The sequence below is a fragment of the Cuculus canorus genome, chromosome Z (genome assembly GCF_017976375.1).
Source record: "Cuculus canorus isolate bCucCan1 chromosome Z, bCucCan1.pri, whole genome shotgun sequence".
NCBI lineage: Eukaryota > Metazoa > Chordata > Aves > Cuculiformes > Cuculidae > Cuculus > Cuculus canorus.
Genome location: NC_071441.1, coordinates 67563362 through 67590076, shown reverse-complemented (window position 1 = coordinate 67590076; position 26715 = coordinate 67563362). Strand labels below are relative to the sequence as shown.

General features: G+C 53.0%; 1 protein-coding gene across 4 annotated transcripts; it reads left to right on the top strand.

Moving 5' to 3' along the window:
* The first annotated feature begins 632 nt into the window (after nt 1-632).
* Nucleotides 633-26540, top strand: LOC104056581 (receptor-type tyrosine-protein phosphatase kappa). Of its 4 annotated transcripts, none has more exons than XR_008447823.1 (31): nt 634-919; nt 7554-7736; nt 8283-8510; nt 8943-9185; nt 9564-9806; nt 10869-11111; nt 11944-12186; nt 13532-13822; nt 14210-14307; nt 14843-15035; nt 15245-15356; nt 15498-15744; nt 16009-16048; nt 16599-16704; nt 16900-16967; nt 17251-17393; nt 17534-17621; nt 18235-18305; nt 18728-18764; nt 19204-19301; nt 19491-19607; nt 20699-20856; nt 20935-21070; nt 21807-21956; nt 22137-22236; nt 22765-22844; nt 23279-23413; nt 23855-23980; nt 24571-24728; nt 24912-25527; nt 25663-26539. XR_008447823.1 is itself a non-coding variant. In XM_054054541.1 (31 exons), the coding sequence occupies exons 1-31, from the start codon at nt 817-819 to the stop codon at nt 25735-25737; spliced, it is 4449 nt and encodes a 1482-aa protein (XP_053910516.1). In that variant the 5' UTR covers nt 634-816; the 3' UTR covers nt 25738-26538. The 4 variants fall into 4 exon arrangements, 3 of the variants coding, with proteins under 3 accessions (XP_053910515.1, XP_053910516.1, XP_053910514.1); XM_054054541.1 differs by having other exon boundaries at nt 24912-25047; nt 25663-26538; XM_054054540.1 differs by having other exon boundaries at nt 633-919; nt 10872-11111; nt 24912-26540.
* Nucleotides 26541-26715: the final 175 nt, after the last annotated feature.

Below are 26715 nucleotides of genomic sequence, written 5' to 3'. Positions count from 1 at the left end.
CCTCTAATGTTCAGGTCTGCCACTATGGCCAGTGCCTCCATCCTCCAGTCACACCGACACACTCACAGGCAGTCCTCTCTCCGCCCACCGCCATGTCTATGCTGCCTTCTCCCGTCTTTGTAATCATTCCCACTCCCACCAACACAACTGGCAAAACAATCTGCCACTACACTTGAGCTTCAGGTCAGGTCCCAAGGGCTCTCATCAGCTTGTTCCCAAGCATTTGCTCTCAGCGCAGTCTTGAGGATCCAGCCACTTCTGCCAAAACCTTGGCTTTTCTACCCATGGCTCACACTGTCAGATAATTAAAATCATCAGTGCATTTCAGAAGTCCTTTTTATCACCATCCTTATCAGGGAGTAATAAGATGAGGGTTATCCTGATGTAGTCTCTGACCTTACTGTGTGGGTATGGAAGAAAAATCTCCCTGCAAAATCCCAGTCACAAAACAGCACGGTTCACAAGCCCTTCTGGAACAGCTGAGATCTGTACTGGGGGAGAAGGCAACCCAGCTGTTGTGGCTAGTAGATGCTTCTGCCAGAAAATCTGAAAACTGTGGTTCTCAGACAAGAGATCAGAGGGCAGCAAGATTGCAAAAGAGGCGTGAAGTTGTGTTGGTGTGCAGAAGAGAAGAATGAAAGCAGCGCTGACACTGGTGGAGGTTCCCTCTCCAATGAGGAAGCCTCTTGCACCATCTGTGATTTCTCTGTGTAGCTGTTTCCTCTCTGTGCTTGCACTTCTGGCAATCAGACAAGTGTGTTGTGAGGCACCCAGCAGGGCTGAGACCTCAGACCTGCCCTGGGACCATAAGAAAATATGGGTCTGCAATGGACGTTTCTCCTGCTCCTCACACCTCTGCTGGCAGCACAGGAGGAGAAAGAGCTAAACCCCAACATCTCTGAAGAAACCCAGGAAATAGGTAAGAAGTGTTTGCTCCTCTCTCTGCAAGAAAAAGTTTCACTGCTTTCCTGCTGCAAGGTTGCTGTGTGCCTTTACTGTGTGCAGGGTGCCGTAGCAGTATCAGAGAGGACTGGAGCTGAGGACCCAAGACATTTTGGCATAAGTCTGGTTGTGGTGGGGTGAGGCTCTGTTTGGGATGGAGGGCAGCAAACCTCAGTGTGCTGGGAAAGCCTCCACAGAGGCCGCGTCCCTCATCTGTAAGAGTGGGCAGCAAGCCCGGGAGCAGCCGGTTGACATCTCTTTTTGCACGATGTGTTATTGCCACACCCTCACTGCAATGGAGATGGGTGTTGGTGCCCAACCAAGACCTGGGGAGCCATGAGCTGAACCCCTGTGTCTTCAGGAGACCTTATGGGGCAAGAGTTACGATGTGCTGGGGCTGCTCTTTAACAGGCTTCCTTGGTACCAGAGAGTCAGGGCACTTACAGAGCTTTGCTGGTCTCTTCCTACACAATTCCAGTCTAGCAGAGTGACTTAGTGGGTATCTTTAGGCTCACATGTTGTGTGACCTCCCAGAAGACTGATGAATCAGTCCAGCATGGCGTTGTCTGAGCTTTGAGCTGTGGTCCTGGAGCCATGACTTTGCATTGCTCTGGAACAGTCTGCATTGGAGTGTTTCTCTAAAATAATATTGTGCGGTGATGAAAATCATTACCCTGGCATCTATGCCTGTTGTCCTGACCCAAGGCAGGGTTGTGTCTGGTCTTACACAGGATAGACAAATCTGCTGATTGAGGAATATATCTACGACAGAGGCCAAAGAATGAGACCAGGATCTTTAGTTGCTGATGTAAAGCGATGGCAGGGTTCGTGCTGTATGATATGGGCCATAGGAGCCCATTCCCAGGGAAAAAGTATTCCTGTGGTTGCAGGGCCCATAAGCATAGCATGCTGTCACTCAAATCCCAAGGGCTAAACCTGCAACAGAGGATATTCTCCCGTCCAGAGTGCCTTTCCCTTTCCTAGATTCCTCACTGATGTTGTCCTTCTAGACCAGCATCTGCAACCATGCCCAAGCATTGCACGGCTCTCCAGCTTGTGCACACTACAGCTGGCGCCTGGCTGTACTATGTACAATGGGAAACAGTGGGATGGAGTGAGGACCAGCGGCCAGCAGACTCTTGTTGTGCACTGCACATCTCAGCCCCCAAACTGTTCCTGGAGGAATCTGGGGCTGCCTGTGACAGAGCTGGTATTGCTGAGTTTGCACCTAGGTGTTTGTGAAAAGAGGAACCAAGACAAAAACATTCAGCAGCCACAACCAACAATGTGTGAAGCCGTGCCAGCATCCTCAGCACATGGGCTCATTCCTTCACAGGGGCTGTGCCAAAGTCCCCACCTAATGTATCAAGGGCATCCCTTACCAAGAGACAGGGCAAAGGGGTTGGCCAGGATGGGGCGGGAGGGTCCCTCCCATCCCTGTTAGGGTGGAATGATCCTCTCTGAGGCAGACAGTCACAGTGGGGCAGAGTAAAGCCATTGGGCAGTGATGAGGGCTGCAGGAACAGGATGTGCCTCAAGGGTCCCCCTTCTCAGGAGTCCCTGAGCATCACGTCCCATGACCCTGGCAGTTGTAGGGTATAATCAGAGAGAGGGAACAGCCCAATGGGGACATTGGACAAGCTGCTCCCACTGTCTTTCGCTGTCCCTTTCCAGGCACCCACTAAGCCCCCCACGCTGGAAGGACCAGGGTGCCAGGAAGTGTGGGGCTATCCTCTTTCAGCAGGACTCCTGCATGCCAAAATCACAGAGCCAACTTCACCCACTCAGTCTGCTCCCTCCGTCCCGCCCCCAGCACCGAGCAACAGCAGCATCGGTTCCTGAAAATTCATAGGCATGGTATGGCCATAATTTTGAGGGGTGGCTGTGTGTCATAGGGCCCAGCAATCACCAAGAAAATGAGGCCAGATGGTAGAGTCACATCCCAGGGCCGGGCAGGAGGTGAGGGCAGGGAAGGGCAGAGCAACTGCAGGCACAGGATGTGGTTGGTGTGTGTGGTAAAAGGGTGAGCCAGCACAGCACTGCTACTTTGCTCACTCCATCACAGAAGCATTGTGCAGTAAGCAGGGTGCATTGTCTCATTGTTCTACTGCCACCTGATTGTCTTGGTGTTCTTACAGGGTTTTTCTCTCCCCTGAGGTGCCTCACCTCTAGGAAAGCTTCTTCCTCTTACAGTCCCCACGCATCTGGGAGGCAACTGGAGAAGCTGCTAGCTTATGTTTTCCCTGGAGAAGCAGGGTCTCTGACGCAGGCTGGGCCCTGTCCCATTTCTCATCAGCCTTGTTAGACTTTACGCAGTGATTTATTACCAGCTGACAAGGAGTCCTAACTAGGAACAAAGCCGAAACACCTGGTGGGTAGGAGGGTGCTAGGTAAAATAAGACCACACTCAAAACAAAAGTTTTTGTGTTGGTGGGCCTTGAATTTCAAACACTGCCTCGAGTAAATCCTGTGAGTCTGGGCAACCTTGGGGCTGTGAACTGTTTGCTCCACCGTGCTTCCACTTTCCGTTACACAGACTCAGGAAAGAAGTATTTCACCTCCTGTTCTTAAACCTCATCAGTTACCTCTTTGCATGGCAGGGCACTACAGGTTAAAGTGCTAGTGTTTCCCTTCTCTTCCTCTGGCTCCCTGTTCAGTGATCTACTTCACCACCTCCTTTCCCTGGCACTGCTCCCAAGAAGGGCAGCCCCGAGATCTCTACCCCTTCCCCACCCTCACACTGCCCATTACCTTTAAAGGTCCACTCAGCAGCTTTGGTTGCTAGAGACGAGTACAAGACACTTTAAGACCCTTGCATATCTCCTCATTGGCTTGCAATACCGCTATCCACTGGTGGAAACAGTGATTGCTTTTCTTAGCTTCTCTCAGCAAGCACATGGCATCAAATGCAGCAAGATTCCTGTGTGCTTTGCTGTCATCTCTATTAGCTGCTGACCTGTGACGGGAAAGGGGTAGAAGTTTGCCTGATACTTCTTAGATTTCACTTTGTCTTTTATTCTTTGTGTCTGAGATAATACAACCGAAGAAAATACATCTTTTGCTATTAATCAAAGGGCTGAACTCAGGAACCTGACCTGAATTACCAGCACAGCTAGTTCTCCTTTCTCCTGATCCTTCTTAACATCTGCTTCTGGGCCATGCCGGGTCTCTATTTTGCCTTCCGGAATCATGAGTCCTTTTACAGCAGGGACAGGCAAAACAGATACTTCTGTAAAATGGTTACACTATTCATGGGTATTAAATAATATTAACAAGGAGGGTATTCGCATAATTGCACCAACTTAAAAAATAACATAACAGTTAATCTCTGACTAAATGAGGCAAATAAATAGACTAAGCTTTTGTCCTCTCTCCTGCCTAGGCAGTCAGCATTCTCCATTTTACGTGGAGTACGCATTGCATGTTATAAGAAGTGCCTCTTTGGCCTAGTCTACACCACATTTTCCATGCTGAAATTTCAGTTGCCATCTCAGCCTCTTTTCTATAGTTGGGGCTGGAGAGCCTGTGGGCGGCAGTCTCCATAACGTGATACAAGGTAAAAAACATCATCCAATGACTGTTTCTTCACTTTCCTGAATGTTACTGCCTGCAAGGCTAGAAGCTGAGCATTTCTTTCCCCTGTCTCTCTGAGCCACCTCCTTTCTCCTGCGGTGTCCTGTCCCTCCATACACAGGAACGGGCACCTGTCTCCTTTACGAAAGTAAATTCCAACCTGGTGAAAATCTGATACCCTCCGACTTAGGTGTGCCACATCATAGATTCCCGTGGCCACCACCAAAGCACACAAACAGCCATTCTGGGTTAGAGCAAAGGGTTTTTTTCTCCAAGGATCTCTTTTCCCATAGAAAGTATTACACAGTGACTGGGGAAACAGTCTAAGAAAGAAGGCAAGAACAGAGGTGTCTGCCCCAGCCTGTGCATCTCAGCTGCACCCAGCAGTCATGGATTAATTTCTCAGTGAGTCTCAAGTGGTTATCATGCCAGGCCTGGGCTTATTGGAGAAGTGACGTTGAAGTGGATTTTGTTCAGCAATATTCTTAAGGCAAAAATGGATATGGACTGAAAGCGTCTTCTCTTCCCCTTTTGTGGGGAAGCAGAGACTTCTAGGCTTTCTTCTCAAGCAGTCATTAGAAATGCCACCAGGAAGGTTTCTGAGCTCCTGCAGATGCCTGAATGTAGATAGTGTTGCTGCTGTGACACCCTTCATGTCTCCAGTTCCTCTGCAGCACCAGGGATGTGGGTGGAAGGCAAGCCTTGGATAGGATGGGATGGCACAGGCTCTGCTAGCACAATGCTCTATGTTCAGGAGGAAAATGGGCTTTGACAGCCTTTCAGGCTGTCTCACTGGTGTACACTACCCTTTGCAAGGCAAAAAATTTCATTTTGTTAAATTCATCTGTCTGTCAGAGAGTGCTAAATGTCAGACTAATTTCTGAGGCTAGTGCACTCCCTTATAGCAGTGCTTTCCAGGCTGTGGCTCCTCTCAGGACATAATACTGTTGTGGGCTTTGCCTGCCCTTTTTAATCTCTCCCAGGCATAGCCCAAGGGCTGGGTAGCTGCTCGTGCCCAGCCAGGGTCCGGGTGCTGTATCAGCCCCTGCCTGTCCCAACCATGAGCATGACAGGGCCACATCTGGTGGGCCAAAATGCAAAGAGGAGCCTGCGGCAGAGAGAAAAAAGGGGCCAAATGACCGTCCCACAGCTCAAAGCACTTGAACGGAAAAGGACAAATTGCAGGTGACAGGCATCCTGCTGGTACTTGCAAGGGGTTCTGCAGGCACAGATGGGTACAAGAGGAGAGCAAGAGGGTTTGCCTACAGGACTGCTCATGTGTGTAGTCTTCGTGCCCAAAGGGCACATGTGGCCACTGACACATTTCTGGCACACATGTGCTCTTTGTAGAAGCATGTTTCAGACATCTGCTCTTGCCGGATCATAGAATCATAGAATCATAGAATCATAGAATCATAGAATCATAGAATCATAGAATAGTTTGGGTTGGAACGGACCTTAAAGATCATCTAGTTCCAACACTCCTGCCATGGGCAGGGACATCCCACTGGATCAGGCTGCCCAAGGCCCCATCAAACCTGGCCTTGAACACCTCCAGGGATGCGGCATCCACAACTTCCCTGGGTAACCTGTGTCTCACCACTCTCATAGTGAAGCAATTCTTCCTTATTCCTGATGCTGCAGTGGAAAGCACAAGGGATCACAGTAGCGTCCTGCCACCCCCTCCTAGAAGACACTGACAGAAGTACTAAGGAAGCTCTGGAGCAAAGCTACACCTCTGCCTGGCCTTTTTCACCTCAGAAAATAAGGAAAAGGGAAAAGGTGCAGATGTCTCTGGCAAAGGATTAGGTCTGATAAATGCCCAGATTTAAGAGAAGTTGTTCTCTGGAACCCTGATGGATGTGGCCAGCCTAGTCAGAAAAGGGTGATTGTTGTGCCAGCTCAGTCCAAGAGATCTCTTCACACCCACTTCCAGCCCAGGAACCCTACATAGCACCTATTTACTTTTACTTTACTGAAGTGCTGGTGACTAAGGGAAAAGATGAATCAGTCCTTAGTGTTTGTTAACAATAATTAATATAGTGCTGAACATGCCTATTTCAACATGTGGAAGCTTTAACTTTTGGTAAAAGAATCATAAACCTTAAAAGAAGACTAGTTCTCCTTCATACTATAGTAATTCTGCACTATGTCACACCTCTAAGGCAGGAATCATGAGACACGGCCCTTTTAAATGCAGCATTACCACTGGCCTCTCTAAGGAACCACCATGCAAGGCCAAAAACCTCTAGAGACATTCATTCATGTAGAAAGCAAATGCTTTTTTACATGCAGGACACTAAACATTTTGGTGTGAGGCTCAGAGGGTACAGGGAGCAAGGCAGAGCTTTGGCATACAGCTGTAACTGCCCCTACCAGGAGACCATCAGTGTTTGTAGGAAGATGGTGTCTCAGATATTCCTCTAAATCTGCACCTGTGTCAGCAGGTTGCACATGGTGGAGAATTTCTCTTTCTCTCCTCATTCCCTGACCAGAAGATTGCCATGTAGTGCTGCAGATGGGTTTAGTGTCACTGCAGGGACTGTCTTAGTTATCAGGATGTGTGGAAGCACTTAAAAAGGAAAATCAATGAGCCCTTTTTGCACTGAAGGTCAAGACTGGAGCAGGCTGCCATGTCCCTCACAGGTCTTGGGCTCCTAAGGCTGTCTCCACTGGAGGGATTTCATTCCTTAAAACTGTGTCTTGCTTGAGATCAGGCTCCACAAATCTGTTTTGAAGCAATGACTCTTCATGTTTCTGCTGTGTCTCTAAGCTAGAAGGATCCCCATCAATGAATAAACTTTCTACACACACTATACAGGGCGCTGAAATGCAAAATGAAATCCTGGTAATGCCTTCATGAGTACCTCTCACCTGCCTGAAAGAGATCTTGCTTGATTTGAAAGTCTGGTGGGACTTTATTCCATTTATTTAGCAGGAGCTTATTGTGGTTGAGATGATGCAGCTGTTCTGTTCTCTTGGCCTGCTGCACAAGGAGTACAGAGTGATTCAGTGATCCTCATGGTTTTTGCACACAGGAAGATGTAAAGCTCCTTCCGACTGGGACCCTATGCTGCAGTTTAACCCAAACCAGAGCAGCTATGCCGTGAACGATCTGGTGCAGCTGAGCTGTGCTGTGAACTATGTGCCATCAGTCCCTCAGATCAGATGCATTTCCAATGGGACGCAGCCTTTGTGGAACAGGAATGCCACCTGCAAGGGTAAGCATAGCCCAGCATCATCCTAGCCCCGCGGTCCAGAGCTGACATCAAACCCTCTGTGGCTTCAGGCCCACCTGGGTGACAGCAGCAGGAGACCCGGATGCCTCAGCTTTCCCTACTGTCCTGTCAGTGCCAGGGCACCTTTTGTCTCAGCACTTTGCGGCAGACGGCTGCCAGGGTCTGGGAAGGCTTTCAAAGGCAAGAAGAAGGGTCTCAGCACCGGGGGCTTGAAACAAGCCCTTTGCCTTCAAACAGTATGTGGGCACGTAGCCACAGTGGTGGGAGTGGAAGGACCTCTGTGGGAAGGCTGGGAGAAGCTGAGTCCCTGGTCAGCCTTACCCAGATGGACCCTGAGTGGGGAAGCCTGCCCCTCTGTAGGCATGGATGGGAGTGTTCTTGGGGTGGCATGATGCCACCCTTAAATCTGGAGTTCGGATTTGGAGTTGGACATGGTGGCCGAAGTTGGACAATATCAGAATCAGGGCAGTAGATCCCACAACAAGTCCCTGCTTATATTGCTTACACCCCTCCTTCTCCTCTGTGCAGAGGGATGCCAGCAGCCCCAGTTGGACTCGAAGATCCGCTTTAGCCCAAAGAAGAGGTTTTATGGGCTCAATGAAGAGGTGACACTGAGCTGTCTTATGGTGGACTCTCCACCCCTTGCTGTGATCAGATGTGCAAAACAGACATCTCCAGATTGGCAAAATGCTTGGGAGGTGAAGGACATCCAGGGATCATGGCATGGGGTGGCAGAGAACCTGAGCTGCACCCCAGGTAAGTAGGGGTCCCCTGCTACATGTGCTTCTCCCCAAGGAGGAACCCTGAACATCCTGTCATATCCTTGAGACTTCTTGGCCAACACTCAGAGATGTCCTCCATTTGGGAGTGGTCTCCAGGATAGGAAGAGACAGAAGGCTTCAGTGTGGGGCAGGTTCTCTCACTGTCCCTCCATCTCCTCCCTGTGTATTCCTGAGCTGCAGCCATGGGGAAGGAGGCCAGATCCTGCCCCTCAGCTCACGTCTCCCCCAGAGTCCTCTGTCACCCCCGTGTCCATGCACACACTCCTTTCCTGCACTTGAGGGACCTTGCGTTTCCTTTTGGTGTTGAATGCTGACACCGCAGTCAGGCACAGCAAAGCCTCAGTTCCCTTTCCTGCCTGAGCATCCCTTGTCCCTGAGAAGGACTCTCACACTTTCTCCTTGACAGGAAAGTGCCCCAAGCCCCTGTGGGATTCAAGAGTCCAGTTTCCACAAAATAAGAAATATTACCGATTGAACGAAGAACTGACACTGACCTGCCCTGGAGATCTTGAGCCTTCCTTCCCCAAGGTCAAATGTGCAAGGGAATTTCTGCAAGTGCATTCTGGAGAAGTGGTCTATGGAGAGGCCTGGTGGGGCCAGAGCAGCCCAGGTGCCTGGACAATCATTGAGAGGCCCGTAAGGTGTCTTGGTAAGTGAGGCAGTAGTAGCTCTCCTGTGTCTCCTCTCAACCTTCCCCCTCCATAGCTGTTTGTGGCGTAGCCTGGTTGAACAGCAGGCATGTCAAAGTCTCTCCTTAGTGCAGAGTTGCCCATGCTAACTGTTAGAGAGGACAGCCCAGACAGCAGAGAAGAGACAAGTCACTGCAGCCTGGAAAAGCTGCTGTGACTCTTGAGCAGTAGAGAAGGAGAGCCTTCCACTCAATAAGCCTTCCTGAGGGGCCATGTCCTGGCAGATGGACATGTCACATTCTCACCTTGTCACAGACTGGAGGGATTGCTGATGTGCCTCATGCCAAAACTACTCAACACCTCCCAACTCAACTAAACCCCAGTTTTCCCTCTGCCAGGAGTATGCAAAAAGCCCTGGTGGGACTCAGATCTCCAGCTGGAACCAAACCAGGAGATTTACAACAACAATGAAGAAGTGGTGCTAAGCTGTCCTGCAGATTTCCAGCCGTCCTTCAAACGCATCAAGTGTGCAAGGGAAGATCAGCCCAATACAAACTCGAATATTGCATCCAGATTCCCATGGATGGGAATGGACGGCAGAGGTGCCTGGGTCCGCATTTGGTCTGAAGTGGAGTGCATTGGTAAGGGAGGCATCGGGATCTCTCCTGTCTGCCCTGCTCTGCCCTTCCTGAGCAGGGAAAGGCAGGCTGTGTGTGCACAGGAGGTTTCAGGCTCTCTGCCTATCTGGGGAAATGGTGTGTGCTGCTGAAGGCAGAGCTGAGGCACCCACAAGCCAGCCCTGTGCTTGCGTCAGGGCTGCAGAAGAGCTTTGATGGGGATGGGGCTGGCACCAACCTCAGTCCGCGAGAGCCCTGGAAGAAGCGGGCTTCAGGATCAGGGTGAGGACAGTGGCCAGAGTCGCCCCTGCTGGGCCAGGGCAGAGCAGTGTGTGTGCAGCGCTCCAGTCTGCAGTTCGTGGGTGGGTGAGTGGGAGGTTCCTGGTGGAGGTGCGAGCACAGGTGGGGCCCTGTAGATGGGCACCAGGGCCAGAGGCAGGATCTGGGAGCACTGAGGTGCCCACAGAGGTGCCCTGGTCCCTGCAGCACCTCAAGGTCTCACCCTGGAGTGCACAAATCTCCTTGCACCCCTGCCTGTCCATTCATGTGAGGAACCCCAAGGACATCTGCAGCTGTATGAGTTGGAGGGAAGGGGACGGAAGGGGGTGCTGAGTGCCCCTGGCTGGGTCAACCCTTAGCACTGGGGATGGAGGCTGTGGAGGATGGCCTTGTGGGCATTGCGATGCTGTCCCACTGGGGATGGGGATGCAGGGCTGCCCCAGGCAGGGAAAGATCTTTGCAGGGAGATTGGAAGGCCATTCACTGCTGACTCAGAGCTCTTGGGAGATGGGCAGGGAGAAACAACACAGGACCCTCCCTGCCGTGGGCTTTGAGGGGTGGCTTTGAGTGTCCACAGACAGAATTTGGTGGGTGTAGGAAGTCAATGGATGAGTGATTGTTCATGCTTCAGGTGCACGAGGAGAGCCACCTCCCTTAAACCCTTGCTGAGGGCTCAAGTCCTGGCAGATGGATGTGTCATCTTCTCTCCCCTTCAGGGGCCAGAGGGATTGCTGATGCTCCTCCTGCTGCACCTCCTCAACACCTCCCAACACAGATAAACCCCAGTTTTTCCTCTTCCTCTGCCAGAAGCATGCGAAAGGCCTCAGGGGGACTCAAGAGTCCGCCTTATTCCGGACGAGGAGAATTACAAGAACAGTGAGGAAGTGGTGCTGAGCTGTCCTGCAGGTTTCCAGCCGTCCTTCACTCGCATCAAGTGTGCAAAGGAAGATCAGCCCAATAATGACTCAAATCTCGCATCCATATTCCCATGGATAGGAATGGATAGCAGAGGTGCCTGGGTCCGCGTTCGGTCCAAAGTGGAGTGCATTGGTAAGGGAGGCATCAGGATCTCTCCTGTCTGCCCTGCTCTGCCCTTCCTGAGCAGGGAAAGGCAGGCTGTGTGTGCACAGGAGGTTTCAGGCTTTCTGCCTATCTGGGGACATGTTGTGTGCTGCTGAAGGCAGAGCTGAGGCACCCACAAGCCAGCCCTGTGCTTGCGTCAGGGCTGCAGAAGAGCTTTGATGGGGATGGGGCTGGCACCAACCTCAGTCCGCGAGAGCCCTGGAAGGAGTGGGCTTCAGGATCAGGGTGAGGACAGTGGCCAGAGTCGCCCCCGCTGGGCCAGGGCAGAGCGGTGTGTGTGCAGCGCTCCAGTCCGCAGTTCATGGGTGGGAGGTTCCTGGTGGAGGTGCGAGCACAGGTGGGGCCCTGTAGATGGGCACCAGGGCCAGAGGCAGGATCTGGGAGCACTGAGGTGCCCACAGAGGTGCCCTGGTCCCTGCAGCACCTCAAGGTCTCACCCTGGAGTGCACAAATCTCCTTGTGCCCCTGCCTGTCCATTCATGTGAGGAACCCCAAGGACATCTGCAGCTGTATGAGTTGGAGGGAAGGGGACGGAAGGGGGTGCTGAGTGCCCCTGGCTGGGTCAACCCTTAGCACTGGGGATGGAGGCTGTGGAGGATGGCCTTGTGGGCACTGTGATGCTGTCCCACTGGGGATGGGGATGCAAGGCTGCCTCAGGAATGGAAAGATCTTTGCAGGGTGATGGGAAGGCCGTTCACTGCTGATCCATAGCTCATGGGAGATGGGATTGCTGATGCCCCTCCTGCTGCACCTCTTCAACACCTCCCAAAGTACTAAACCCCAGTTTTCTCTCTGCCAGGAGTATGCAAAAAACCCTGGTGGGACTCAGATCTCCAGCTGGAACCAAACCAGGAGAATTACAAGAACAATGAAGAAGTGGTGCTGAGCTGTCCTGCAGGTTTACAGCCATCCTTCACGCGCATCAAGTGTGCAAGGGAAGATCAGCCCAATAACAACTCGAATCTCGTATCCAGATTCCCATGGATGGGAATGGACAGCAGCGGTACCTGGGTTCGCATTCGGTCCAAAGTGGAGTGCATTGGTAAGGGAGGCATCAGGATCTCTTCTGTTTGCCCTGCTCTGCCCTTCCTGAGCAGGGAAAAGCAGGCTGTGTGTGCACAGGAGGTTTCAGGCTCTCTACCTGTTTGGGGCCATGGTGTGTGCTGCTGAAGGCAGAGCTGAGGCAGCCCATGAGCCTGCCCTGAGTCCAACCTGCAGTTCAGCAGTAAGTGCGAAGCTGGGGCTGAAAGCGCAGAGGGTAAGGATCTCCCTGAGGGCTTCTGGCAAGAGCACGTCCACAAAGGAGAGAAGCATGGGAGACCTGTGCACAAGTCTGTGGGTCATCACAGTCAGGGCAGGGGATCAGAGACCCTGTACTCTCAGACCATGCAGCTGTGATTACCAAAGCTTGCTCCCCATAGCATGGCCCCTCAGAGCTCTGTGTTAGGGTGGGCACACGCTTGGCCCCGTCTTCTTGGCGCTTGGGGCACTGAGGTCCCCTCCAATGGAGAAAACATCAGTAGTAGAGTGGACTGGTTTAGAAACCCGGTGAGAGGTGCCTGAAGATTTGGAAACAATAATCCTGTGTTGCTCCCCAGCTCACTGGGGCCACAGAAAGAGGACTCTGCAGATACCTCTGAGCCTGGGTAGTCTGGGGAGGTTTGTGGGATGAGAAGGGGATGCTTCTCCTGTGACACCCCATTCTGGGGACAGGCCAGTACATGGCCCAAGCTTTCTGGGTGTCCTGCCTGATCCCCTTGAATGCTTTGCTGACTTCATGTGGCAGGTTCCTAAGGCTTGAAATAGCTTCTTAGATGATGCCACAAGGCACCACAGTCAAACACGTCTCCATCAGTCACTGTGCAAGTTTTGTGCACAGTGTGAGAACCCTGTGGGTGCTCCAGTCCCTTGAGCTTCTGCTTCCCTCGGCCTCTCATTGGAGACCTGTGGGAAGCAGCAAGGGGCCCTTTTCTCCCTCACCCTCTTCCTGGGGATGCAGTGTAGGAGGTCTATTCTGCATGGTTTTCTAGTGCTCCGTCTCTCAGGATACTCTCAGGGAAATTGACTCTTTCTCCTGGGTCCGTGCAGGGCAGGAAAGGGCTAGGTCTTTCTAGGAGAAGCATCTGTTGGACTGTAGAGATGCGGGGACACACAGACACCTCAGTTTTGACTTGGTGAGGAAAATTGCCTTGAGCAAAGGTACTCCTCATTTTTACCCACATTCATTCCTTTTCCAGACTCCTCCTGGTTCATTACCAGAGAGCCAGAGCAAACAGTTTCAGCCTCTCACTTTCCCTCCTTCCCACCTGCATGGGGAACTGTGGCACCCTCACAGGGCTGGGATGGAGACAGAAGGGAGTGAGCCTCTTGCAATGCTTCCTTCACAGAGGTCCTCCAGGTTGTTCCCGGAACCGTGGAGATTTCCAGCACCAGCATCAAACTGAACTGGACATGCAGGGTCCCTGACGTCTGCCAGCACATGCGGGCCACATGCCGCCTGGCAGAGCCTTCCTCCCCTCCCTGTAAAGCAGAGGTGTTGAAGGGAGAGGAGATGCTACATGGCCAGGAGGGAACATTCACTTGTCTCCATCTGCATCCCTACACTGTCTACAGTGTCACCATCTCCCTGCCCCCTGACACCATCTTGTACACACGGCTCCTCAGGACAGATGAAGCAGGTATGTGCACACAAGCACAGGAGAAGAGAGACAATCCTGGGCTGTGTTCCAGGTAAGGGAACACAGCAGCTCTTCACCAGCAGCTCACCCTGATCACCCACTCCCTGCATTGATGGTCCTGGACTGGTGCTGCTTGGAGTTTGTGGGGCTCAGGGGAAGGGGCTGTGCAGGGACTTGGAGCACTGCCTAGCCCCTCTGCAGTCTCCTCATCACACTGTTCCTGCTCCTGCTGCTGCTGCTGCAGCCCATGCAGCTTTTGTGGGGACAAATCCTGCTTGGGAGCCCCTTTACAGCCCATCCCCCGGGCCAAGAGCTGCCTGCCCCCTGCTTGGGGCTCAGACCCTCCTCAATGGCCCCATGTGTGACCCTGTTCTCCTGTGCTTCCAGTGCCAGACAAAGTGGAGGAGCTGTGGCTGGATTCAAGCACAGGTTCCCTCCGGTGGAAGGGGCTGCCCTCCTGCAAAGGGGAGATCATTGGCTACCAGGTACCTGGGAAGCAAGGGCTCCCTCTGATCCAGCTCTTCATGCCAGACACCTGTGTGCTTGGAGCTTTGTGCAGGCAGCCTAGGGGAGAGTGGGGAAAGGAAAGGTGTTCTGTCCTGTGGGAGGAAAGAGAAATTCAGGGGTCCTCTTGAGGGGGATGTTACTAAAGCGCCTGAGGTGTTGCAATTCCAGCAACCTGACCTTGGACTCATCACATGTATAAATGTCTCTTGAACTGAATAACGTCCCTCTTACCCTCAGCTCCTCACAGAACCTTGCTTCTTTGGTTAGAGAAACAGACACTCCAACACCTTGAGTGTTTGCTCTAAATTCTTCCTCTCGTCCTCTTGTCTGCTCTGAGGTCGATGCATGGGGCCAAGGCTCCAGCTGGTTCCTCTCTGGGAGCCTTCCACCGCAGGGGCAGGTGCAGAGAAAGGGAGGCTCGCAGAGGTGCTTTGCTCTGTCTCATTGTGCTGTGGGCAGTTCCCAGAGGGCAGGCTGGATCTGCTGCCCTCCAGCTTTGTCTCCTGCTCCCAGCTGAACATCACGACAAGGAGCTCACAGAATGGCAGCTTCCTGGAGATGGAACGACTTTGGCTGAGCAGCTCTGTCACTGAGCACCCACTGCCTGAATACAGCCCTGACAGGAGCTACGTGGTGACGATGCAGGGACTCACGGCTGCTGGAGCTGGGGTTGCATCACTGTGGAAGTTCCAGACCAACAGCTCGGGTAATGCTCACTGTGTCCTGGTCCCTCCTGGGTGCCCATTGTATGCGCCCTGGCAGAGGCAGCTCTTTGTGGTCTCTTGGCTGTCATGGAGGAGCCTGGGCACCGAGGAGCTGTGCTCTGCAGCCGGCACTGCCCAGGGCTGCCCCTGCTCCCACACAGTCTCTGCTGTGCTGCCTGCTGGTACTCATTCCTTGGATCTTCCCCTCCAGACACTCCACACCCCCTTGGCATCAATTGCCGCATTGTCCATGATGTCTCCCCATCCCAAGGGACAGCCGTGCTTCCTCTCCAGCCTATCATCCGTGACCCCGAAGGAGTGAGGTGCGTGCAGCCTCCAGCAGCTCTTCTCTCCAGAGGGAGCCCCAAGATGGGTTTCCTCACTGGCAGCGCTTGCCCACAGCCACCCCCATCCCGCTCTCCCCTCCCCATCTCTGCTGACCCTCTCACTGCCCTGCCTTGCAGGGAGCACCAGCTCATTGTGGCTGCAACACACAACAGCACCGCAGTGGAAGGCGCCTGCTCGGGGGAGCCACAGTCCTTCAACACCAGTCAGCAGCCCAGTGCCTACCTGGCTGCTGTGCTCAACCTCACCACCCCCACGGGCTTTGTGCTGGGCAACGGGACCCATGGGCAGGGCTACCACAATGCTGCCCTCCAGCCGGGCTGGGACTACACTGCCCTTCTGCGCCTCGTCCATCGCTCACAGCAGGTACCCTTTGCAGGGCCTTCTGCTCCCGAGGGATGCTTGGCAGCCTTGGTGGGGTCTAGGCTGGCTGTTGATCATAAGCAGTAGTGCTGCACACGCTCCACTGCCGACCCCTGCACTGAGAGCCCAGAGCCTTGGCAGGACAGTGTCTCTGGGCTCTTCGGTCACAGCTGGGGCATTTGGTGGCTGTGGGTGGGAGCCCTTGGACCCCAGGGCAGGCAGTGGGGCATGACTGGCCTGAGCTCTCCCTCTCATCTCCTCCTACAGACAGAGAAGTTCACCTGCGTTTGCTACAGATTCTCTCTTGGTAAGTAGACACCTTGCTCCCTGTGCCTAAGCCTCTGTCCTGCATCTTCCCTTTTCCTAGCCTGGCTGTATCCCATGGAGAGCCACTGGCCAAGCACAGGAGCAGTGGGGTCTTCTCCTGCTTCCATCTTTATGGAAGTTCTCTGGATCTTGAGGTCATCTATGTCTGACTGGCTTTGGAAAACCTCAGGACACTTGGTCTGCTTTATCACTGGTGGCAGCTGGATACTGAGCATCATCATCCCTTCCTCTACCACATATAGCATCTTAGTCCTACTGCTCCCCTGGTGCCTGTGCAGCACCAGAAATGCAAACAACTCACCAGCCTTTAGGCCTGCCTGGGGCAGTCAACGTGAGGGAGGTGGGGCCCACACTGAAGTGTGTCACTGCAAGCAAGCATCTGCTCTTTCTGCTCTATCTTAGCTCTTCTCCAGTGCCAAGCCTGCAATGGGAGATGAGGGAAGCTGTTTTTCATCTCATGTCCCTATGGGATCTCCCAACATCTTGTTCAGGCTATGCAGGAGCCTGAGTCTGGGCTCTGCTTGTTGCAGGACAAGAGTCAGGTCCTCTGCTGGGCAGGAGGAATGTGATTATTGCTGCAGCGCTGGTTGTTGTCCTGCTGGCACTTGGGATTTTGCTGCTTTTGGTGCTCTTCAGGTCAGTACACACCTGACTTTCCTGCTCCCTGTGAGGCAGCCAGCACCTTGCACTGCCAGGGAGTGTCCAAGTGGACCCTGAGAGGTGGTCCACTCAAGGAGAGGCCCACGCAAGGTGGGAGGTAAGGCTGTTACATGGCCAACAGCCTCCCCTCTCTCTTCTGCTGGTCTGTGGGCCTGACTTGCTGTTTTGCAGGCGGAAGTACAGCAGTTCAAAAACCTCGGAGAACACCAGCACTATTCCCCTGCGAAGATGTCGAGGAGGTGCAGTATTAGCAGAGGCCTTGCATGCTTTGTCTGGACAGGCTGCCTGCTAAAACCATAAGCAGGGTGCTAACAGGCTCTGTAAGGTCCTTGCAGGAGCAAGGAAATCAGAGCCTGGCACAGGGAAAGGGACATCTCCCAGGAGAAACGGACCTGCATGGGGAGGGACAGTCTAGGCTTTGGTGGGGTCCTGACCACTGTGATGCCAGCTCTGTCCCAACTGCAGAGCTCCAGGTTGAGCTGTTAGGTGCACACTAAACTCCTGGCCTCATGATCTCCATAGGTACATGCAAGCTGAACACACAGATCCCTGTGGAGGAACTGCTGGAGGTTATGAAGAAGCTGAAGAGAGCAGAAATAGAGGCAGAGCAGACAGAGGAGGAAACAGTTGACAGGCATGGTGCTGGGCGTCTGAGAGAGTACCAGGTCTGGTGCAGCTGTGCTTTCCCACCTGGCTGTGCTGTCCACCCAGCTCTCACCCCTACCTTGGGTGTGGGATGCAGTTGGCCTTGGCCTGCCCCAGAACTTGTGCTGCTGCAAAGTGAGCTTGTCTCTTTCCTCTTCAGGAACTGTCCTCCACGTTGTCACACCCATGTGATGCTGGGAAGGAGCTGAGTAATCAGAGCAAGAACCGCTACAAGAGCATCATCCCATGTAAGCAGAGCTCTGCAGGGGTTGGCATAGGCACTTTGAGGAGAGTGGGCAGTGGGTGGTGCTGGGTTGGTGCAGGTGCCCCTCCATCTCTTCATCTATGCTGAGTTCTTCATTTCATCCTCTGTGGCAATTGAAAGCCAGAGGGATTTTCCAAAATCATCATGTTGGCCCCAATGTTTTATAACCCATTGGAGAATCCTTGTTCTGCTCCTCAAAACCGCCTGCCAGCTTAATGACCGTTCGTTGTATTCCTGTTCCTGCTGTCTGTCATTGCTGAACACTGCCATGTCCCATCCAGAGGTGGCTATTTATGGGAAGCAGAGAGAATGACCCATTTTCTATCAAAAATTAAAGCTTCTCTGGGCCCCACATGGTGTGGACATTTGGCTATTGCATTAACATTCTTCCTCCAAACCACATTTCCTACTGTGCCATATCACCTTTTTTCTGATTAGCTGTTCTTTACCTTGGAATATGTCCTGAGGCCTGGCATGCTGCTGAGGAGGGAACAGACAGTCCCAGACTTTCCTAAAAAACAACCCCTCCTTAAACAGTCACTTCGTTTCTGCCTCGGAGAGACAATCTACCAACCCCCACCTCCCTTCTCTTTCAGACGATCATTGTCGTGTAGTGCTGCAGCATTCTGACACGGGGAATGGCTACATCAATGCCAGCTATGTGGATGTAGGTAGCGAGGAATTGCTGCCCTGGGAAGGGCAGACGTGCCTGGGCAGGGTAGAAGAGGCCCCTGGCTGAACCGTGTGTGAACAATCCTGCTCACATGGGTGTTCTGGAAGTTGGGCTTTTGCTGCACTTGGGTGCTGGCAGATCTTGGAATGTCACTTTCCTTGTGTCCTCTCTGAGCTGCCCAGCGTACTCAGGGTTTGTGTGCATTTCTCATCCCAAAAAGGGATCTGTGTGAGGGGACAGGAGCTAAAATGCAGCCCCAGGGTACCCACTCTCCTTGCTGGACAGGAGTGGTGCTCTGGGACACACTGTGCTGAGGGCTTTGGGCTCTGCTGGCTGTAGGGGATGGATTCTTTATTTCATTCCTTGTTAAACATTTAACCCATGTGATCAGAGCTGTTTGAACCTCTCCCCCACAGAGCTACCGGAGTCCGCGCTTCTTCATTGCAGCTCAAGGTGGGTCCTCCTAGCCCTCATGCTCAGGAGATGCCAATCCCTACTCTGAGCACTTTGAGAAGTAGGGAGCTGGGACACCAGCCTAGGAATAGTTACTGGTGCAGTCCAAAACCCTGTATCTCCTGGGCCTTTGTCTTGGACAGTCATTATGACTGCTGCACGGGACAGAAGGCCACACTGGCAGTTTGGAGGTGAATCCATGATATACTGGGCTCACATACCCTCCCTCTTTTTGTCCTGATTTCTAATACGAGTGATGAAGCCAAGGTGCCCAGCACCCCATGCCAGGTGCTGCTGTGCCCAAGCTGTGCGGTGTTAGTCCCCAGGCAAAGAGAAGTCCAGAGCTGCTGATAGCCAAGGAACATCTGAGCCATACCTGGGAACAGGTACATTCTCACGTCTTGGACACTGGCACAAGACTCTCCTCTTCTTCTCCAAGGCCCCTTACCTGGGACGGTGGTGGATTTCTGGCAGATGGTCTGGCAGGAGAAGACCTCAATCATTGTGATGCTGACAGGCTTAGTGGAGCAGAACAAGGTAGAGAAACAACCTCAGGCTGTGCTCAGATCAGGCTTCCCTAGAGCACAGCCTTTCTTGTCTGCTCTTCTTTGCTCTGCTCCCAGTGCAGCTGTCAATGAGGGCAGAGAGGAGCTCCACGCTGCTGCTAGCTTCCAACGCAGTCCTTGTGCATTTGCTACTGCTTAGCAGTCTCACTGCCATTGACAGACCAAGTGTGAGCGGTATTGGCCAGAGCAGGAACAGGTCTACGGGGACTTCACCGTGACACTCAACAACACCAGGACCACCACAGGCCTTGTCACACGCAACTTCTGCCTGCAGAAGGTAAGCCTGGCATGTAGCTGAGATGGGGATGCAGGGTGCTTTGGAGTTTGAGCAACTGCTAGAAGCTGCCCAGTGAGAGACACCACATGGAGCCACGCCTGGTCTCCATCACTGTCTGGTGTCAGAGTTGCAGTTGCAGTATGCCATACTATGGCATCTCACCTAGGTTTCTGTGCCAGGCAAAGACAATTGGTCAGCTCTCATGGTCACCTGATATGAGTCTGAATTGTTGCCATGTGGGTAGATCATGCATCCTTGAGGGCTTGGATGAGTTGGTCACAAAGGATATACAAGCAGTTAAAATGGCACCTTGGTACATCCAGGATGACGGCGCAAGTGCCTGAGTGCCACCTGGGCCAGTCTGCAGAGAGCCCACATCCAAGCTTTGTGGTCATTTGCAGGTCCTAGACCTGAGCAGATAGTTTATGGTTTAAGGTAACTTGGACAATGACATTTCTCAAGATGGGTGCTTCTGCTAAAGTTGTACCTCAGACAATAAGCAGAAACCGAAGAAGGTGCAAGGAAGGGGAAGGAGGTACAAGATAAAGATATTGCAGTTATGCATATTCTTGTCTTGTCTTGTCTTATCCCAGGCAAAGCCCAGCTGAAATGTAAAGCTACAAGAGCCACCTGATGGTGGCATAGAGCAGTTCGTTAATTCAGGCCACAAGAATGTGACATTTAGGGAAAAATGCTCAGTGGGCTGGTAACAAAAGTGACTACATTCACATCACTGCATTACCAGCCATAGGAAATGCCTTGTTTTGGGAACACCGTGCTGTGATTTTCAGTATTGTTTCCTCTGCATCTGAAGCTGTACTTACTGGTCTTAGTTCCCTGTTCCCAGCATGAGGAAGCAGAGAACAAAGTGAATTGCCTGGCAGTGTGCTGGGTGAATTTGCCCTTTTCTCTCTGCCTGGCTGTGGTGGACCAGTCTTGCGGTGAAAGTGCTGGGTGGAACACCATGTGCTGGTGCCCCTCTGAAGTTAAGTTTTCTCCACTGTTTCTGACTTGTTAGCACGCAATTACTTCACACAACTTTGCAGGCTGATTCCTGCTCCCTGCTCCCAGCCGTCTCACCCTCTTTGCAGGCAGGCTGTGCTCTCCCAAGAGTGGTAGAGCAGTTTCATTTCCTACTGTGGCCAGACCACGGGGTCCCCAGGAACTCTGCCCAGCTCCTGTGCTTAGTGGAGGTGGTGAACAAGAGGAAGATGGAAGCATCTGCTGGGCCCGTGCTGGTGCACTGCAGGTACTGGGCTGGGAGCGCATGGGTGCTGGGGCAAGGCTGGCTGGGGCAGCATCAATGCCTGGTTTTCTGGGTCCTCAGTGCAGGGATCGGGCGCACAGGGACCTTCATTGCCCTGGACTTCCTCCTAAAGATGGGGAATGCCGAGGGCAAGGTCGATGTATTTCACTGCGTGCAGAGGCTCCGGGAGCAGCGGGTCAGCATGGTACAGACCAAGGTAAGGATAGTTACGTGCTCCCTGCACTCTGTCAGGCTGTGGATCTACTTCTCACTTTTCCAAGGGATGTGGTGTGCAAAGACACACCAGCCGTGCCATTTATGGAGTAGTTACAGGGACTGGAGCTGTCAGTTGATGGACACTGCAGGATTTTGGTTTTAACACTGTGTCCAAACCTAGTTGGGATTTCTGTTCCCTGAGATGTTCTGAGGTGCCAGCAGCATTCATTTGCACCGGTCATCTTGATATAGAAGTGTTGTCTTGTAGGCAAAGGAGCGTGAATGAGATCCCACTTATCCTTGTGGATTTTAGGATCTCTGCCCTCATGACATGTTCTGGGCTGCAGTGTCCTGGCCTAGGGACTACATCCCCATGATCTGCTCAGTGCTGGGTCCTTTTGGAGGAAACGAGGTTGCGCAGCATCATCCAGCTGCTTGTAGAAGGACTAACTAGTTTCACAGTTTTCTGGGTTTCTTTCTCCAGAGCAGGGGTCTGTTCCAAGGTGGAGCATTAAACCACAGACCAGGGTGGTCTCATCTGGGTTGCTGCAGTTGCTGACTGTTTCTCAGAGCAGGGCTGCCTGCACTGGTCTCAGGATCCCACTGCAGAAATGTGAAGGATGGACCTGGCTGATTCCCAGCACAAGTCAATTCCAGCGAGCTGGTGGTCTGGAGTTCCATGGCTCCAGACCATGCAGCTGCTCCAGACCATGCAGCTGACCCTTATCCCCATGCAGGAGCAGTATACGTTCCTGTATGAGGCGCTCCTCGAAGGCTTGCTGTGCAGCAGCACTGGAGTCCCAGTGGAGAACATCGCCAGCCATGTTCGGTGTCTTAGAGAAGCTGGGGCCTCAAGGCAGAACAATGTCCTTGAGAAGGAGTTCAAGGTACCTCCAGGATCTGTTGTACTAGGTCTGCTGCTGCGGGGGCTGGTCTGTGATGTCTTCCTGCTACTGCTCCCCTCCTCTCCCCACCCGTGGGATGGAGATTGGGGAGCATTTCTGTGGGGTGGCTGAAGAAGAGGAGAAAAAACAGGCAGAACTTGGTTGGCTGAATCATCCCTACAGGCCCTGCAGAATTTTTCTGAGTTCTTCCAGCTCCTACCATGCAGAGAAGCTGAGAAACCCAGCAACCAGCCCAAGAACCGCAAGCCAGGGATCCTGCCAGGTACTGATTACAAGTCTGGGCAACCCAGTGTCTGAGAGCAAAGTAGGGGGGGACAATGCTGCCTTGCTGCTTCCCTCCTCAGCACCATGCTACTGGCAGGTTCTGCCTGAGGCCCGAATGATATTTTCTGCTTGGTATAGACTAGTCTGGACCCTCCGTAAGAGCAAGGTCCCATCCCCTCTTCCTTCTGGGCTTGCTGGAGGCATGCACCCATGGGCTACGTCTGTGATAAATACATTGCTAGTATGGGATGGGCTAATCCATCCCAGAGGATTAGCCCAAATGAGGCATCACAAAGCAATGAGCAGGACAGACTTGCTGTGCCTCTGTACATGGGGTTTTGGATACCCTGTGTCAGGAAGTCCTTAGCTGTTATGACCACAGGGCTTATGGCACCTGTTTATCTAAGGCTCTCCAGCCCATGCTGCAGGGAGCCACCCCAACCCCACCATCTGTAGGGAAAACCCCAAGTCTCTGTGAAGGGAGAGGATGGCACATCATTTCTTTCCCTGTTCCTTGCTTCTGCAGCGGATTCCTGTCGGCCCATCCTGATGTCCTCACTGAACGCAGATGGCTCACCAGGTTACATCAATGCTGTCTTTGCCAACGTAAGGCTCCAGCCACAGAAGGAGCAGCAGAGATGCCCCTGGCACTCCTGCTCAAAGCGGGGTTAGACCTTACCGCCTTGGTTGGAGGTGTCCTAGACCTGTAGCTCCTTTACAGTGACTGCTTCCCAGAGGCTGTGGACCTGCTGCTGGGAGATGTTTCCTCTGATCAGCCCAAGGCCTGCCTGCACAGACAGCTCAGCAGGCTGTGGCACTGCCACTGGCTTTTGCCTGCTGGGAGCAGGGACCGGGTGGGATGACCTGAGTGGGCAGCAGGGTGCAAGCCTGGTCTAAGCAGGCCTATATCTCCCTGGGCTTTGCCCCTGTGCCTGCAGAGCCCTGGCTGAAGCGAGGTAGAAAGCGGTTCCTGCTGTCAGAAGGCCCTCACGGTCTGGACTGTGTTACCTCTTCACCCAAAACTCTGGTGTATTTTGCAGATGTACACTGAGGAGGACAAACTGATCATCACCCAGCTGCCTTTCCCTACCACTCTGGTAGATTTCTGGGCTCTGGTTTGGGATTACACCTGCACTTCGGTCGTTGTGCTGAACCAGCTGCAGGAGCTGGATGAGGTCAGCAGCCCACCCACAGCCCTTCCTTCTCCTGACTCCTCATGAGGCCAGGCAGTGTGCTTTCTATGTCTGTCTCAACACAGCTCTTCCCACAAGAGCCTGCTTGCTGCAGGATCCCACTGCAAGCTTGTGGGCTCCATCTGGGAGACCCATGAGGACAGCCCTAGCCCCATGGAACTACAGCTGTGGGGCGTCCCCAGTCTCACAAGAAGAAAGCACCCCTTGGGTTTTGCTTAGCCCTGTCCAGGTGCTCTCTCTGTAGAAGTGTTATTTTTGTGGCTGTAGCACCATGGGTTGGTCCCCAGCAAATGCCAGGCAGAACACCCATGTGCACACTGCCTTATGGGTGCAGGGCTGTTGTGAGCACACCCGTGTGAGATGCTGAGCTCTGCCACACATGCAGGCGAGGCTGTGTGTGATATCCTTGTATCTCCATCCCAGACATATGTGGAGTTCTGGCCCAGCCAGGGCGAAGCTGACTACGGCCATTTCCATGTCCACTTCATCTCAGAGGAGCCCGGAGCTGGCTTCACAGCCTGGACACTGACCCTCACCAACAGCCAGCAGGTGGGCTCTTTGCACTGAGATGGCAAAGTCCTTTGCAGAACAGCTTTTGCAAGGCCTGGGAGTACTGGACAGGCTCCAGCATCAGCAAGCTTTGATTCGGGGTTAAGGTCACAGCTTGGGGTGACAGAGGCCACAACTGTCAGAGGGATCCAGTGGGGTCCCAGAAAAGCACTGGCCAGAGCAGGGCCTTTCTCCTTGGGAAAGCAGTTGGTCCAAAGAAGATGAGGCTGCAGGCAGAGGTACAAGGCAGAGGTATATTTGCATACCTTCCTAACTTGGAGAACAGCAGCTGTGGATAGAATCTGTGTCTTGGTGGTGGCTCATGGACAACAGCTATTACATGTTGGGCACTGGACTGGCATCAGTGTGAGCTGCACCTTGTGGTCAGCTCTTATCTGGTGATATGTCCATCTGTGGTCTCAGAGAGTGGAAAAATGCAGAGTGTAGGACTGGGTCGATCCACTGTGGAGCTGCTCCCTGGATCCAGTGTACGTGGATGAGCCAGGATGGATACACCATGTCTGTCTCTTCCCTCTGTGAAGCCAATGGGCTTCCTCTCTGCCCAACCCACGGTCTTTCTTCCCCACTAGCCCAAGAAGTCTGCACTGGAAGTCCGGTTCTGGCAACTGAAGGACTGGCCCATGCAGCAGCATCTTCCCCCAAACCCTGACACCATCATCAGCCTGCTAGGGAAAGTCGAGACACACCATCGGCAGAGCCAAGATGGACATATCCTCGTCACCTGCTTGTGAGTGATGTCTCTCAGAGGTGTGCCAGTGAACTTGTGTTACAGCTCTATCTTGCACAACTTCATCTGTGTTCAAGGAGGAAGGCTTCCCTGTGGAGGCTGGCTGGGTGCAGGACACCTCTGAGGCTCAGCCTTTCCAAGTGATCCCAGAGCAAGTGACTCTATCCTTGTTCTTCTCCACAGGGATGGTGCCAGCCGGAGTGGGATCTTCTGTGTTGCTAGTTTCCTGTGTGAGCAGATCCAAAGTGAAGGGCTGGTGGATGTATCCCAGGCTGTAAGAATGCTGAAGAGGCGGCGGAGACAGCTGATTAAAGATGTGGTAAATGTTGACTATAAGCCAAGTTGGGAACAAAACCAGAACAAAAGCCATACCCTGGACATCCCAGCAGCTGCCCTCACTCCTCTGTGCTCAGATCATCCTAGGCCAAATAGGGCCAGATGAGACCTCTGAAAGCCCTGCTTTCTGCCAATGGTACATAACCACTCACTTGGGGTAGGTTCTGCAGAACCAGGTAGGCACCAAGGCATCCTGCAGGCTGTGTTGCTCATTTCCAGTCCAGCTGGCCTGCTCAGCAGGGGGCTGCACTGGTGGAGGCTCAGGTACCTGTCCTGCACTCACCTCACTTCCCAGTTTGGGTGCTAGAAGCCATCAAAATTTGAGCACCATGGATGGTTGTGAGCAGCTGATGTTTCATGCCACGGACGCGAGGTACCCTCTGGAGACAAGGTGGCTCCAGCATTGGTGTAACCAAGCCCTCATCTACTACAGTACATGACTGTGATTCATCTGGCAGGGAAGGTGGGCTTCAAATGGGAGGAAGAGATTGGGCTGTACCTGCACCTGACTTCCAGAGGAAGCTGTTGGCAACCACAGCTGGTCTCCCGCTGCGGGTGATGGTGTACCAGGCTCTCATATATATCTTTCTGTTCACAGGAGCAGTATGGATTCTGCTACAAACTAGCCCTCAGTTATTTGAATTCATTTGAAACCTATGGGAATTTCAAGTAGAGGCATGGCCACAGCCCATCTCTGGCCAGGATTTTGACTCTCTTGACAATCCTCCATCCGTAACAACGGAAACCAGAGGAGACAATAGGGGTGTGCCCTGCCCCACAACCCTTTACTCCCCTGAAAAGCCACCCCTAGTGTCCTCTGCAGCTGGAGAGCACAGGCAGGACTGTCTCCAAATTGTGGTCAGCCTTTGAAATGGGAACCTGACCCTTTGCCCAGAGTTTGCACTGGAACTTACCTAGAATCACAACCTGAATATGCAGACCAGAGCAGAGGCAGCAGGACCCGACCTGTCTGTGCTGGGGATGAAGAGAACCAGTTGTCCTCCTCAGGCTCCTTTGTCCCTTCAGGCAGCCCCAGGGAAGGTGGAGTAGCTCCACGAACTCTCAGTGTTTTGCCAGGCAAGCATCAAACTGCTGCAAGATCCATGGAACTCAGGAGCACAGGCTCACTCAGCTGCTTTGAGAGAAGCACGAAGCCCGAGGCAAACAAAAACCAAGGGAGGGGCAATCCACAGTCCTGTAGAGCTAGCATGGTGCTTCCCACTCCACACAATTCCTTCCTGGAGCTCTGTCTCCTTGGTGTTGATCCAGGTGCCACAGCCTTGCTTGCTCCAGAGAGGTTCACTCACCAACTTCTCTGGCTTGACCATGGCAATTCCAAGTTGTAGTGTCTCAATCTAGATATCCTGATGGGCTTCCAGCTGAAGCTGCTGCACAGTGGAGACTAGTTCTGCCTTTGTTCTCAAGGGAAAGGGGCCTCAAAGCCAAGACCTGCCCTATGGCTCTGCTCTGTGTCTCACCAATAAAGACTGTGCTGGCCGTGGTAGTAGCAGTCTCTGATCTTCACTTTTCTTCCAGGTTTGACCTGGCTCAGGGGCTGCAAAGCCACCAAAAGAACACGTCTCTCAGCTCTGGCCATAGCATGGGTGCAGAACATGCCTCTGCCTGAGATACGCACTGAAGGACATCACCC

Coding starts and splice junctions, on each gene's coding strand:
- LOC104056581 (XM_054054539.1), top strand. CDS start 817: ATGGGTCTGCAATGGACGTTTCTCCTGCTCCTCACACCTCTGCTGGCA. Junction 21,957..22,136: donor TCCTTGAGAAGGAGTTCAAG/GTACCTCCAGGA, acceptor TCATCCCTACAG/GCCCTGCAGAATTTTTCTGA. Junction 23,414..23,854: donor AGCTGCAGGAGCTGGATGAG/GTCAGCAGCCCA, acceptor TCTCCATCCCAG/ACATATGTGGAGTTCTGGCC.